Below are 14843 nucleotides of genomic sequence, written 5' to 3'. Positions count from 1 at the left end.
TAGTTTGCATACAGTATTAAAAAAAGCTACATTGTGTGCAATGACTCATTGTTATTCACTATTCAGACAGCAAATATACAAAGTACACATGCTACAATGTGTAAGGTTGAAAGTATTTCCTCACTTGGGACAGTTTTTGGATAAAAGTAAACCATTCATAATACCATCTGACCACAAATCATTGGCAATGCATTGAAACTGCACAGAGTATGTTTTTGTAGCCAACCCAATGATATTGTTTGTTTCATTTTCTCTCTCTCTCTCTCTTTCTTCTTGGGGGGGGGGGGGGGATTTAAATGAGGACACAACAGAATTAAGCATGCACATATTTTTGTTTCCCCTTCCCTTTCTACTTGACTTCCTAAATATAAGAGTAACTGAGAAAAAAATTGGCATGAACCCATCAATTTATGACAGGCCATAAGATCTATATATATACTGTATGTTCAAATGTGTGGTTCTTAAGTTGTTTTCATGTATCCGTGTAAAAATTCTATAATATGGCCAGCACAGAAGTTATTGTTTTGATGTGCTAACTATATCATTTTTAAAATTCAAGTGCACCCAGAATTTAATGTTTATGTGTCAACTAGTCTACTCACATGTTCCTTTTACCTACATATACATTTTAAAGTGCAATTTAAGAGTATATTTAGGAAAATTACCCTCTCCGGAAGTAACATTTAAAGTGTACTGATCGCCAGAATATATTTTGGTATGTATGCTAGGGTTTCTATATCACTGAACTATTGTGAAAATATGAGCTTTCAATCATACTTCCATAATGAGATAATACAAGTTAAAATACAATACCAATCAACATAAAAAAGACTAGTGAGTAGTGACGCACTAGTGATGCTATCGCATTCGCTCATATAGAATATGGCCCGCACAGAACCCGAGTTTAAATTGGATTCCGAGTGTGGGAATTTATGTTCTTATTTATTTTCTTAGTGATCTCCGTTACTATGCCAGGAATGGTTTTTTATTTGATTGATTTCATACATTCTAGCTGTACACAATTTTTTTTTTTTTAGGTGAGTGATACACTTTAAAGCTGATAATCAACAACAGGATACTAGCTTACGTACAGCCCGATGCAAACAAAAGATTAGTTATTCGTTCATTTTCATGACTAATCACCTCTATTTCTTTGATCTGAAAATAACAATACTACCTGCAATATTGCAATAAGCACATGTCTTTCAAATCTGTGTAACGTACTGCAGATATACTCCCATGACACCAATAACTACATTATACATGTACCATGCTTTATCACCTTCAATTCTTGAATCTCAAAAATCTCAATCTTACCTGCATGTTGCGATGAGCACCTGTACAATCTGTGTGGCGTACTGCAAGACGTCCCAATCAGATATCACCTCCTTGCATTGCAGACTACAGGATGCCAGCTCAACCACCAATGTCTCTAACAGACCGTCTGGGAGGGTCGCAGAGTTGGGACCACTTAGTGTCCTCCTGCAAAAGAAATTACATAAAAAGTTTTAAAAGTTTTTTTTAATTCTTTTATTCAGGGCTGGGATTTAAAGCATTTTCTTTCATTACGCAGTAAACTACTGTCAGGCAGAAATATGTTTCAGATTTTATTTAATATAAAAGAAGTAGGCAAATAATTTGCATTTATTAAACACATCTTGGAATACTATCTTTCCTTTTACATACGTACATGTACATGTATTCATGGCATTGACATGTCACGAATGAAATGTTAATTCCATCATGAAACTATGAATTATAATGGCTTCAATGGAAAGTCGTGAAGTGAATTGCAGAAGCAACAGGTAGGTACATGTACATGTATGAATTGTATAATTGTTGAGCACTGATGCAATAAGGTTTCTTTATACACTTGAAAACTAGTTCATCTAACAAAAACAATCATAATTCTAACTTCATAGTTTTAGAGTCAATCCTTGTGAAATTTACAGGGGGATACTACAGTAGTAAAGCCTGACGTACAAAATGTAATTGAGGATGGTTAAGGACTTATTCAGATGTCACATTTTCTTTAGACACCTTGAAGATACATACACTGTACACTAATTTCTATTGTCAGCCTGCAATAATGAACACACTAATATACAAAATATCCTCAAAAATTCAAATTTTTGTCAAAACATTTTAACATAGAATTGTAATTTTTCTTGAAAAGATATGTCAGGGAGAGAAAGAGACAGATAGAGGGATATGTAGAGGGGTAGGGGGGAGGGGGAGGGGGAGGGAGAGGGAGAGAGAGAGAGGGGAGGGAGAGAGGGGAGGGAGAGAGGGGCATAAAGAGAGAGAGAGGGGGAGAGATAGAAAGAGAGAGAGAGAGAGAGAGAGAGAAGGGAAGGGGTGGAGAGAGTTAAAAGAGGAATAATATAATTTTTCTGTTCATAAATAAATGCCATCTGTTTGACTAGGGAATGATTTTATTGCATAACACAGTATTCACATGGCTTGATAGTGTACGACCATTGTATACGTAGGGATGTCAGACGCTCGCGCTGCAATCCTGAAATCGAGCCATCAATGTGCGTACGAGCCAACGGTGATTGTAGTTGAAATAAAAACATGCAATCTTTAAAAATTCATTAAAAATCAAAATTAGCAGGAAAGAACTAATTGATTAAGAATTACCGTAGATTAAAGTTGTATTCCAATATTGGAAGCATTTTCTTCACAAGTAGAATCGTAGAATCAATCAAAATATGACAGTAAAGATGAGCTCTAATTCGCCCATTGGCCCTTTGCAAGCGTTTGAAAGGCATTGTGGCACCCATGGCACTGCTTTTCTGTGACTCTCTGAAAAACTGCGCATGTTTACATCAAAATCTGGAGGTGATCCTGGGGTCACACAATGCCCAAATTTGGACATGCCATTCATGAAACTTAAGAAAATAATCCATGTGCGTTGACTTTTTTGCCTACCCCATACTTTTAATATATTTGAGCAGTAAAAAAAAGTTCCAATTTATAGCGATCTTTTTCTTATAAAAATGAACTTTTTGCAAAAGTCAATGTTAGTATATTTATAAGTGCTATTCAAGCTATCTTTGAGCCAAAAATCTAAGGGAAATTCATTCAGGATCATCTACAGATAATCACAAACTTCCGATGTATACTACCCAAGACTGAACAACCGTAAGTCTTGACACTCGCCCTCAACCCCTGGTGATTCTGTGCTGAACACGTACGGACCGAACAAAATATTTGCAGCTAGAAACTACTTTCCATGGATAAATTGAGAATTTTGATCGACTACAAACGTTGAATATAAGTTTTTCATAATTAAAGACTCCATTAGTAAAGCAATAACTCAGTATTTATTATAGAAAAGAAGTTGAAATGTTGAATGTGTGTACGAGTGAAATGCCGGGAGGAAGTATAAATGAAAGAAAAGCGTGATGTTATCATCAAGCCGCAATGGCCACGTGCGCGCACGTGGAAATTTCCATTGTAAGCGCCGGCATGTGGCTCTTCTTCTAAGTGCACAAACTCCCTCTTTAAAAAAGATAAAATGCAAGAAATTATTAAAACAATGTTTCAAGGGAAACTAAACACTGTTTCGAGGGAAATTACGTAGAAATGAGCAATTCTAGTGACTCAGCTGTAATTGTAAATATACAGGTGTTATTCTCCTGATACATTTGTAACATTACAAGAGGTTTTCTGGACATTTACCATATTTGTTTTCCTTTATCAAAAAGCAATTTTACATGTACCGGTACTTGGAATTGATATATTTTTCCACCATGACAGCCAGAATTTTAATCCAAGTTTACATTGAAATATCATCTTATATTTGTATCGCTGATTATTTGAAAATCTTTACTTGAAAATCAGCAATCCTCCAGATCCTCAAATCGATCCTCAAATTTTATCAGGAAACATTTTTCCTGTGATATTTTTTTTTTTTTTAAATCTTTGTTTTTCTTTGTTTTTCTTTGTTTGTTGCCATGGCAACCTTATATTTTAATTTTAAAAATGTTGTGGAAAGATGTCCCTGCCATTATCTCGGAATGCAAAGTGTTTTGAGTAGCAATTTGATCTGGAAAGTAAATACCGGTATATTAATTTTTAAATATTTTCTTATTTTCTTTGTTTTGTTTCCATGGCAACAATATATTTAATTTCAAGGTTTCTCTTAAAAATGTTGATAAAAAGAATATAATGAAGAAAAGTTCTGTTGAAATTTCAATGAGAAACAAGATATATTTTTTGAGATATGGCACATCAAACAATGCTTGCAATGTTGAGGTATGTACTCTTTACTATGTACTTAAATTACACTCGGTGCCATGCTTACATTGTAATTTCCTATGCAAAAACTTCAGGAAATACCCCTAAATAAAAACATTAAAAAATTAATATCTCGAGAATCGATTTATATTTTGACTCCATTTTTTTTCCATATTGAATGATAAATTGTGTTCTCCAAATACAGTGCAAAATTTTCATGATTTAATGGACTTCAATTTTTAGTCTAACATGTACCATAGTTCATTACATCAAACATATGAACTTCACTTGCTTACTTTGCATGCACAAAGTGATTTTAATTAAACCTTCCTCTTTGCTCCGAAACTAAGAACCTTACATGTAGATTGTTGTCTGAGTAATATTGCACGGGAGCATGCAATACACACTAACCTTCTTGTCTCTCGACTAATTAAACCGCAATAATCTGTGATTGCTTTGTCCTCCAGACAACAACAACAACAACTTGTTTCATACACTATTTATGAAACCAGATCAAGTGTCTTTACTCTGGCTAGGGTTTCATTAAATCTGCGTATTGAAATAAAGGCTGCTCAGTGAAGTGCATGTGCATAATACAAAGAGGAGGATATTTACTCTTGGGTGACTGTTTACTGTGAAAGTACAATAGATTTTGGCTGTGCACCAGTAGATAGTAACAATGTAGTGAGTCAGTAATGAATGAATGAGAGATCAGAGAGAGAATGACTTCATGCATGTACATGTACATGTACAGTATGTCCAGTGTACACTTGTTCATGTTCAGCATTTTGATGAGTTAATTAATCTGGCAAAGCGAGATTATTAATCTAACTACATGGGGGTGCAGCATTGTTTCATTTTGTAAATATCTACCTGTAGATGTACATTATAGTCTCATTGTTCCTAATTTATTATTTCATTTTAAAATGAATAGGACTGTACCCTGTATTCTCAGATGTACATTGTTGTAACTAGGCAATGGTATGGAAATCTTTATTTTTACATTTAAATACAGAATGTCTCTGTTTTTTAATACTGAGTACAATTGTATATATTTAGCCTAAAATTGTCTCTCTTACAAAATGGATGGTACTATTCATACATGCATAGACTTAAAATTTACTTGGGTTTCTTTGTAAATTACAAAAATAAAGATACATTTCAATCAATTATTATATTAGGTGTTCACACAACTTTTGCTTTCATCCATAAAGTTGTACATTTACAAGATATCCAGACATCTCTAATGCAAGCTATGCCAACAACACAGGATCAACATTGAACATATGTGCATGTATAATGTATGTCTGTTGAATTTGTATCCACCAGGATACAGTGTACATGTATTTACATCTACAGGTCTAGCATACAGGATACATGTATAGTGTATGTTCTCTTATTTACTACAGTACATGCAAATATATTAACACACTTGTAAAGTCATTAGAAAATATTGGCACCTTATATGTCGTCATTGTCGAGGAAAATCTAATTGAGAAGTACATGTACATGAGCTAGCTGTCACAGGTAACTTGTATCAGTATGTTCCTTCAGATTACTTCTCTCACCAATTTTGTTGATATAAAATATATCTTTACTATTTGATTTCTTATTCTTGACATACATGTATATATAAACAAAGTGTCTCTTACCCTTCTGCTAAATGTGTGAATTCCAAATCGATTGAAGCTGGGTATTGTTGGAGGAATCGATCCACATACCTCTTGAAAAACTGGATGTCTCTCTGTAAGAAAAGCAGAGAAATAGCAATAAATATTTATTTTTTACAGGAAATATAACAATAATATTAATTAGGAGAGGGCTTGACATTAACAAGCGCCTGGGACACATTGGCACCAAAAATCCAAGCCTTGACTTAAAAGAGTTAAATCCAGACCCCTTTTCAAACAAGTTAATGCAGAGTCCCATTGAGTTGTTATTTCTTCAGATTCAGACCATGAACATCTCTGCAAAAGTTTACATTTATACTGCATGGCACATGATCATTTCAGGTATTGCAGTATTTAAGATGCAAACAGAAGGAAGAAAATATAATTAATGTAAAAGAAAAATGCATCATCTTTAAATCATTTCAAAATGTGAGGGGGTAGGGGCCTTGGGGGTCATGCATACATGCAGGAAAGACAACTAAGTATTCCACATAGTCATTGACATATCCTTTCCAATAGAGTCTGTGTGGTTTGGGGAACATTTCAATTTCTTTCGCATTCATTTAATTATGCATGAGAAACATTGCCTATATTGTGATACTGGCTTATCAAACTCGGGACACCTCTCATGAGCTCTACTTTAAATGTTAAAAACATTTGAAATCTCTTACAGTTATAATTTTGGTGTAACAAAATATGGATCTAAAATTGTCAGATGTCAGCAGTGAATAATTCAAGTAGTTTTATTTCAACTGTCTTTGCTGCAGTGTCAAAGAAACCTGGCCCAAAAGTATATAAAGGTCGTCTCAGATGAAGATCTTTAAAAAGTGTGAATCAATACTTCCAGTTCTGCTATTGTAATGTAACCTTAACAGTGAATACAAACAATTTCCTGCCCTATTTTCTTAAAGAACTACACATTTTCTTTGTTTTGTTTTTAAATTTGTTGGGGAATGGATTGGTATTGAGGTTAAAGCAATCTTCTTGAACAAATTTAAGCTGAGAGGAGTTGGTCAAAGAAAAGGTGATTTCCCAAATTTCAAACGCTTTCTTCAATAATTATTACACAAAACAAACAAACTGATACTGATCAAGGCTCCAAGAAGAATTGTGTCAACCTTTTGTCTTTTCATTTTCACTCTTACAAGAAGCCTTCTTTACAGTTAAGCGGTATGGGTAGGGGGATCTTTTTCAAAAATATTTATTGTTATTCATCTCTCCAGGCCCAGTACAGCCAGCAGATTAATCTTAATGTTTCTACAGTTAAAATAAATAAAATATAGAAATGTCTAAATGAATGAATCAATAGCAAGATTATCAAAATGAGTGGATAATTTGAGTGCAATAATTCCTAAACTTGTCGAGCGATAAAGTAAGAGCTACAAAAAACAATTGAGAAGAATTTGGTAAACAGTTGATCGAAAGTCTATGTTTTGTTTTTGTTTTGCTTTTGGGTAACATGGATAAAAACAGTCATTCATTCATTCATCATTGCAACAACATGAACATCAACACTATCATCAACAAAAACAAAATATGTCGATATCATCAATAAAGACCAAAGATTGATAAACCCATGTTCCAGCGCTTCAAAGAGAACCTCACATCACGTCATTCGAAATCATAGCATCACAATAGTGTAGCACAGCTCAGAACGGTCGTGACACACCGGGGGTTGCGCTAGCCCGCTGCCGCTCCGGCGTGGACAAGTATCAGTGCCGCATACATGACACGAATGGGAGTGCGATTGTCGATACCGGTGAACAGGTGAAGGAAAGGAATGCGGAAATGCATATTTCCATGCAGTTTTCTTCCTACCTTTGAGCTATAATGCATCCATAACTCATACATCTGCTCTTGAGAACCCATCCTGTCCACCTTAGATAACTGTCAGCTATCGAAGAGGCCTAAATCTACAATTATTGCAGAATTTAGGTTCGGCAATCGAGGAACAATCCAAACCAAGTCACTGAACAAGTGACATGTTGATTATGTTGTCCACGAAATTAACGAGATTATAATGTCTCGGATTAGACGAGAAACCGCCCCCTTTTCTTGCGATTGTGAAGTACTGCCACAATTATTATTCTAAAAATATATATCATACTTTATATTAACTTTAAAAATACAAAAATAGTTTTAAAGTTATTTATAAACGTATTTGTGCTTTAAAAACTTTTAGTATAGATATTTAAAAAAAAAATCAGTATGAAGTTTTAAACTAGCATTTACAAAGCTAAATTTAGCGGTGAATTTTCTTGTTATTTTGGAAGAATGGGGAGCAGGTGATACAGAGGTCATGAGTGGGGGTACAGACGTCCTTGCAATGGACACAATGTATGATGACCCGGCTTTCCCCTTCTTCTTAATTAGAACATGCCTTCAGGAAATAATAAAATCCATATCAAATGTCTGCTTTCAGAAAAACAAAATGAGGGGTTGAAGACTTGCCTGAAGTATGACAAACTTTTTGTTTTTTTAGTTTGGCAATAGATCTCATCCCCGATCCTCATACAAGACGATGTTGCGAAATTAGTCATCACTCATAAAATCGCTCTTATCTCTGGACAGAGTCGAGAGAGAAGAAGAAATAGGGGGAGGGGAAATAAAAGAGACAATAAATTAAAAAATAAAGTAGTGAGAATAACGGTGGAAGGTGGTGGCCCAGGGGTAAAAGAAAATAAGGAATAGAGTACGATGTAATTAAAAAAAAAAAAAAACATCATTTGGGTAAGCACACCTCCCCTTCACCATTTAAAAAACTATGTCTCATAATATCTTTACGATAAACCCCCTTTCATTGAAACAGCATGCATATTTGGTGAGGAGCCCTCCCTTTCCCCTTTTTAAAAATTATGTCTGCTAAGAATATTTTAATTCCCTTTTCATTGAAATAGCGTGCACTAGTATGCCTCCTCGTTCATGAATTTTATAACCCCTATATTTTTTACCAATATGTAGGACATGGAAGGCCATGTCCCCCTCCCCCCCCCCCTCCTAGCTGGCAGGACAAATAAACTTCTTGAATCTGCTACTATTGTATCTCTGATTATTGCACGTATTAGGACAATTATCCCCTGGACAATCATCCCCCGGAGAAATATCCCAAGGACATCACCCCCAGAAAATTACCCCCAACCATCCCAGAGGACAATCCCCCCCCCCCTGGAAAATTGATTGAGCGTCTAATATATGGAGAAATGGCGCAATAGTATATAACAGGGGTGAAATATGTCAGTTATCATTTGTTCTGTCAATCATTATAATTTCTGTAAATCATTATTATTCCTGTCAACGGTTATTAATTTCAGCAACAACGACAATATACGATGACACCATTATTTACCCTTTTTTCTTCATGCATCTTAATGGTCATGAACTCGAATTTTGAATTTTGTTTTATTTGTAAGTCATTTTCCCATTTTAGACAGATTATGTGTATTCAATGTAAATATTATTCTCTCATAGATGAATTTCTGCACGTGCTTCATCAATGTTAATTCATTTATTATTTTCATGTAATCCCCGTATAATGATTTTTTTTTTGAAGTATATTATGTATTTTTTCATTATTGTTTTTATTATTGTACTCTTTTCTCAATTGAACCACTGACTGCGACGAAAAAATAATAAACCCGTCAATTAAATTCATTTCAATTCAATACCCCACCACACAAGTAACCCTAATTCTAACTCAAAATCCCAATCTGAACACTTACCCTAACCCAGACCTTAACCCTAAACCTGATTAGGATCATCTCCCTAATCCTTACTACGACGAAAACCATAATTCAATTCAATTTTAGATTTATTGTTAAAAAAACATGGCAAAAGTCCAAAAACTAATATTTTCATGTTTACAGTAAAATACTAGAAAACATGAAACATGGTTATAAAATATATTTTGACATATTATAGTAGTTCAATGATATAAACTAAAAAGGAAAATGTGGCTTCATGCATAAAAAAAAATGATATACAATTCTGGAAAATATCGGAAAAAAGTCAGAGCAATGTGAGATACTTTCATTGGCTAAAATTTGTGAAAGAGAGGTCCGATATGGGGAAAGGCCTGTGGCAAATTTCCTGTATGCTTAATTTACTCCTTCTTCATAAATATGTATACATTATATTATTTGAGATATTTGTAGAATATGAAAAAGATTTGCTGAAAAATTGGGGAAAAAATTGCCTTGAATTTGAAATCATATTTTTAGCATAAGCTTTGGGTTCCAAAAGGAGTCAATTGTGCCCCAAATTCTTCCAGTAGCTATATGTGAAAGCCAAATCATGGAAGAGAGTGAGAGATGGAAAAGGAAGAGAAAGAGGGGGGGGGGGGGTGAGAAAGAATAACAAGAAAACAGGGGCGGGGACGTGAAGGGGCGAAATTTCATTTATTATTTATTATTTAACGACACCACAAAAACTGCGCCTTTATCAGTCAGCTAGGGAGTACCAGATCGAAAAATCTTAGCAACAACGCAAACAAGATGGCTGGACGTCGGCTGTAAATTATCAATTTTTTGCTCGAAATCTTTAAAATCTGGGTAAGGAATGCTTATTCATGCATATAATTCGTACATCCAAGTTATTTTACACTTACAGAATAAACTTTGATGATGAAAAATGAGTGAAATAATTGAAAGAGAGCTGTTCTAACTTGGATTATCGCGAGAGCTGAACAAATGCAAAGTTTGATTGAGATTTGAGTGACGATTTGTTTTTGCCAGTGCAGTGAACGAGATGAGTGAACTGAGTGAATGTCAATTGATGTTGTTTCCTGATTTTCTCACAATATCTGATAAGATGTAAAAATAGGGGCAAACTGATGGAAAAAGAAAGGAATAATGGTCATGTAACTGAATTTTCTGTAACATTGGTTGAGAAAATATTGACAAAAATTTGGCTATTTTTGGATGGTGTTTTGATTTTGTTCGGTTGATTGATTGCTAGACCGAATTTTCTGTCTCTTTCGTTCGTTAAGCCTCTTATTTGGGTAGGGTCGGCTCTCTCTTTAGAGACGGAAGCCGACTAGAGTAAAGGAGCCCGTAATCGGCCAGCTCCAGTTTTCGGCCGATTGGTTGGATGCAAGGTAAAATCACTCTAAAATACATCGCATAATAGCATAACACATATCCCACACTAGACCGAAAGCTTCAGTCTCTATAATCGTCGGTTGTTCCACTGAGACTACGTCTGGCTCCACTAGACCTCCGGTTATAGAGACAGAACGATCGCCTATGTCAGCCTGTGTTGAACTTATTCCGCTAGATTTTAGCCGCTAGGCCCCTCCCACAAACTTGCCACGGCCGTATTGTTATGCCCCCAAAATCCCCCAAAATGTCAATTTACCTCGTTCATTTCCAATTTTAAATTAGGCCTAGGCTATAATACATCGGTTCCACTTACTAACTGGATTGATATAATCCGTTTAATGGTCCCTTTTAAGGAAATTATCGGTCAAAATCGACATCCATGTTGAAAATCTTGCAAGCCGTGTTAAACTCTCGCTGCCGTCAATCTCATCCCTTCTAGTCTACGCCGAAGGCAAAATGATTATGAAGGAAAAACTGTGCGCCATCTACACGTTCGTAATGGCGTTATCACAGTTTTTCCTTCATAATCATTTTGCCTTCGGCGTAGACTAAAAGGGATGAGATTGACGGCAGCGAGAGTTTAACACGGCTTGCAAGATTTTCAACATGGATGTCGATTTTGACCGATAAATTTCCTTAAAAGGGACCATTAAACGGATTATATCAATCCAGTTAGTAAGTGGAACCGATGTATTATAGCCTAGGCCTAATTTAAAATTGGAAATGAACGAGGTAAAATGACATTTTGGGGGATTTGGGGGGCATAACAATACGGCCGTGGCAAGTTTGTGGGAGGGGCCTAGCGGCTAAAATCTAGCGGAATAAGTTCAACACAGGCTGACATAGGCGATCGTTCTGTCTCTATAACCGGAGGTCTAGTGGAGCCAGACGTAGTCTCAGTGGAACAACCGACGATTATAGAGACTGAAGCTTTCGGTCTAATCCCACACATACCATACCATGCCAGTGTCACTGAAGAACCACATTTGCAATGGAAAATATATCCTAAAATATCACATTTTAGCGATGTAATCGCCGGTCCCGCTACCCAAATCTGAAAAATCGAGTATCTTACGCGTGTCTGTAAGAAATATGGGTACCATAAAATGACTTTATTTCAAGTATTTTTCAGATTTAAAGCCCGATTTTGTGCTAGTCGCAAGCTCAAAAGTATCTCATCGCATGTATTAAATCAATGCAGCCGCACACCGCGACGCACACACGATATCTCTGTCTAATTCAGATTCCAACTTCCGATCACCGCTGTGCCTGTCTTCGGCCAGGCGAGCACCAGGGAGCTCCGGCGTGGGATACCTGCTCCGCCCGCTTGTGCTGTACATCAGCGCGGAAACGCACGGCGCGCGCGAGCGCTTCCTATTGACTTTGTACATGCGGCCGTAAACCGAAACGCTCGGCCGATAACGGGCTCCAAAACAGTGAAAATTGAAATGAATATTGTCATGGCAATTCGTGATTTTTTTCTGGGATTCTTTTTTTGTTTAAATAATAATAATATTTGCTTCATGATTTGAACAAGAAATGATAATAAATAGGAAGTAAAGAGTCCTAAAAATAGGATTTTGTCTTAAGTGGCCGAAAACGGGCTCCTTTACTCTATATGCATTCCCTTGCTAACACCATGGCCATTTATGGCCATATTTTTATGCCCCGAAAATCCCCCCAAATGTCATTTTACGAACGAAAGAGACGGAAAATTCGGTCTAATTGATTGCCTGCTAGCTGTGACCAGGCAGTAGGGGCGCTGGTCCGAGAATAAGGATCATCCGCGTAAACAAGGATCGTATTTGTAAACGCGAAAGTATGTGTCCGCAAAAGTAGCAAAAAGTAAGGATCATATGTTTTTTCGCAGACGTTTTATATTTCCGATTCGTGCGTTTGCGCTGCGAAAAACGGGTTTCTGCAATGATTTCCTCGATGCATTTTACATCGAGATTGTACAGAAACTTTCACGTTATGAGCGATAAATCCTGGAGAAGATGGACAACCTATAAAAGTAGCGGTAAAGTGGGCTTATTTTCTCATGCAGAATCTATATTTCACATCGCCAGCTTGCGGTTCTGGAACCCGAAACTTGCAGAGCTCCTATGAAAAAAACGTCTGCGAAAATGCGGACAATCCTTATTTTTTAGGATGCAATTTGTCCACGTATACGAGGATATTCTCGGTTATGCGGTCGATTCTCATTCTCGGACCAGCACCCCTACTGGTGACTCTTGTGAATGTGATTGTATGAGCATGATGAGTATGACTATGAAGAGTGAGTGCAACTGTATTATGACATGGTTCAAGAATTTCTGTTGTTGATTATTGTTATTAATACATTCATCTAAGAGAGAATTAGAGTCAACTTTAGAGCCCTGGATTAATTAATACACTGCCATGAAATTAGACTGCCAAGACATATTGACGTATTAAATCTAAGGCTCATGTACAACAGTATTTTCAATGGTTTGCAAATTGTGCGGTTAGTTTTCTGGATCTTATGCGCTGGCTTTTACACGCTGTACAAATAGTGGTCGTGGCTGTACGAATCATAATACTTAAGGTAGTTAGGTAGGTGTTGCAAAAAAATTTTTTTGCCCCAAATAAAATATGCATATACATGCAGATTCTACTTTAGATCTACAGTGTATTTCACTTTCAATGTACAAATATTTTAAGTGACAATATAGTGATAATACATGCAGAAAATTAGGGAAAAAATTACTTTAAACAATTCGGGGGCAACGTTGATTTATATTTCATTAAAAAAAAGTAAATTAGTTCTATGTTGACATTGCTTTTATATTTTGTTCTTCTAATGATGACTGTGATCATGGTTGAACAATGACCTAGCTCAAAAGTTTCACTGCTTAACTAAAAAACATGAGTAGGCTTTCAATTGCACTAAGTTTTCCTCCTAAAATTTACTTGTAAAAGTTTGTTCATACTTGTAAGTTGTAGTCATTCTGTAATAGACAATTTTTTTAATATTAAGTAAAATGTCCTGTATTTGAAAGCTACATGTATATCGCCCAATAATAATGGATGTACTGATTAGAGTACACCTCGACATCATGCAAATTACTGTTGTTGTTGTCATTTGGTTTAAGATGGCAGTTTTCAATCTCCCCTAGATTACTTGCCACTCTTCAAAGGCTGTTAATATTGGTTACTGATGGAGATAGAGGAAGTTGAAGGGAACAAAGGTTTTCTTCTTTTTACTCCTTAATCAGTACCCAGAAGATCCTCATGTAATGTTTAAAAAATGTCTACAAAAGTCATGTTGATTAAACTTACAATGATCAATACTAGCAGTCACTCACTTTGAAAGTTCCTCTGTCATCATTGAGTAATAAACATCATAATGTTTCAGACAAATCTGACAAGTTTTGTAAAATAATTGATGTGGCCTGTAGTGCAACATTTTGTTTTTCTTTCTTACCTCAGGAGTGCTATTATAAGTCCCTGACAAGAGAACACCCCCATCATGCCAGTGGCGGTGCCCAGGAGAGCCTCTTCTAATGTTCACCACAAGACAAACCATTTTGGGATAGAGGTGGTCAAAGGGTTGACGTGGAAGGGATGGGAACCAGGTGGGGAATACACCAAGCATGTCATCTTGAAGAATGTGCAGGTCAAGACGCAGAAGCTGAAATTCAGGTAAGGGGAGACACATGTGGGAATGAGGAACATTTTGTGAGTTTTTATGAATATGTCATTTTCAGTCGGATGTTTGACTTTGTGATTTTGTGACGTCTTTACCTGCTTATCTTGACAGATTAAAAAAGCTTGCATCAAATTCCTTAATTGGTTGATAAGTTTGTATTTA

General features: G+C 36.0%; 2 protein-coding genes across 2 annotated transcripts in view; one reads left to right on the top strand and one right to left on the bottom strand.

The window, feature by feature from the left end:
* LOC580791 (neurobeachin-like protein 1) overlaps window positions 1-7927 on the bottom strand; it is a 72584-nt gene extending 64657 nt beyond the window's left edge. The window contains exons 1-3 of the mRNA XM_030974533.1: window positions 7734-7927; window positions 5898-5989; window positions 1318-1482 (exon numbers count right to left, since the gene is read on the bottom strand). Coding sequence (XP_030830393.1) covers window positions 1318-1482; window positions 5898-5989; window positions 7734-7784 — 308 coding nt within the window. The 5' untranslated portion in view covers window positions 7785-7927. The remainder of the gene's footprint in view (window positions 1-1317; window positions 1483-5897; window positions 5990-7733) is intronic.
* A 2442-nt stretch (window positions 7928-10369) lies between these two features.
* Window positions 10370-14843, top strand: part of LOC585421 (cilia- and flagella-associated protein 65) — a 31397-nt gene continuing 26923 nt past the window's right edge. The window contains exons 1-2 of the mRNA XM_030974098.1: window positions 10370-10462; window positions 14462-14674. Coding sequence (XP_030829958.1) covers window positions 14502-14674 — 173 coding nt within the window. The 5' untranslated portion in view covers window positions 10370-10462; window positions 14462-14501. The remainder of the gene's footprint in view (window positions 10463-14461; window positions 14675-14843) is intronic.

This window comes from Strongylocentrotus purpuratus, unplaced genomic scaffold, assembly GCF_000002235.5.
Source record: "Strongylocentrotus purpuratus isolate Spur 01 unplaced genomic scaffold, Spur_5.0 spur5_scaffold_7, whole genome shotgun sequence".
Classification (NCBI taxonomy): domain Eukaryota; kingdom Metazoa; phylum Echinodermata; class Echinoidea; order Camarodonta; family Strongylocentrotidae; genus Strongylocentrotus; species Strongylocentrotus purpuratus.
The sequence above is the reverse complement of the archived record's forward strand: the minus strand, read 5'-3'. Positions and strand labels throughout refer to the sequence as shown.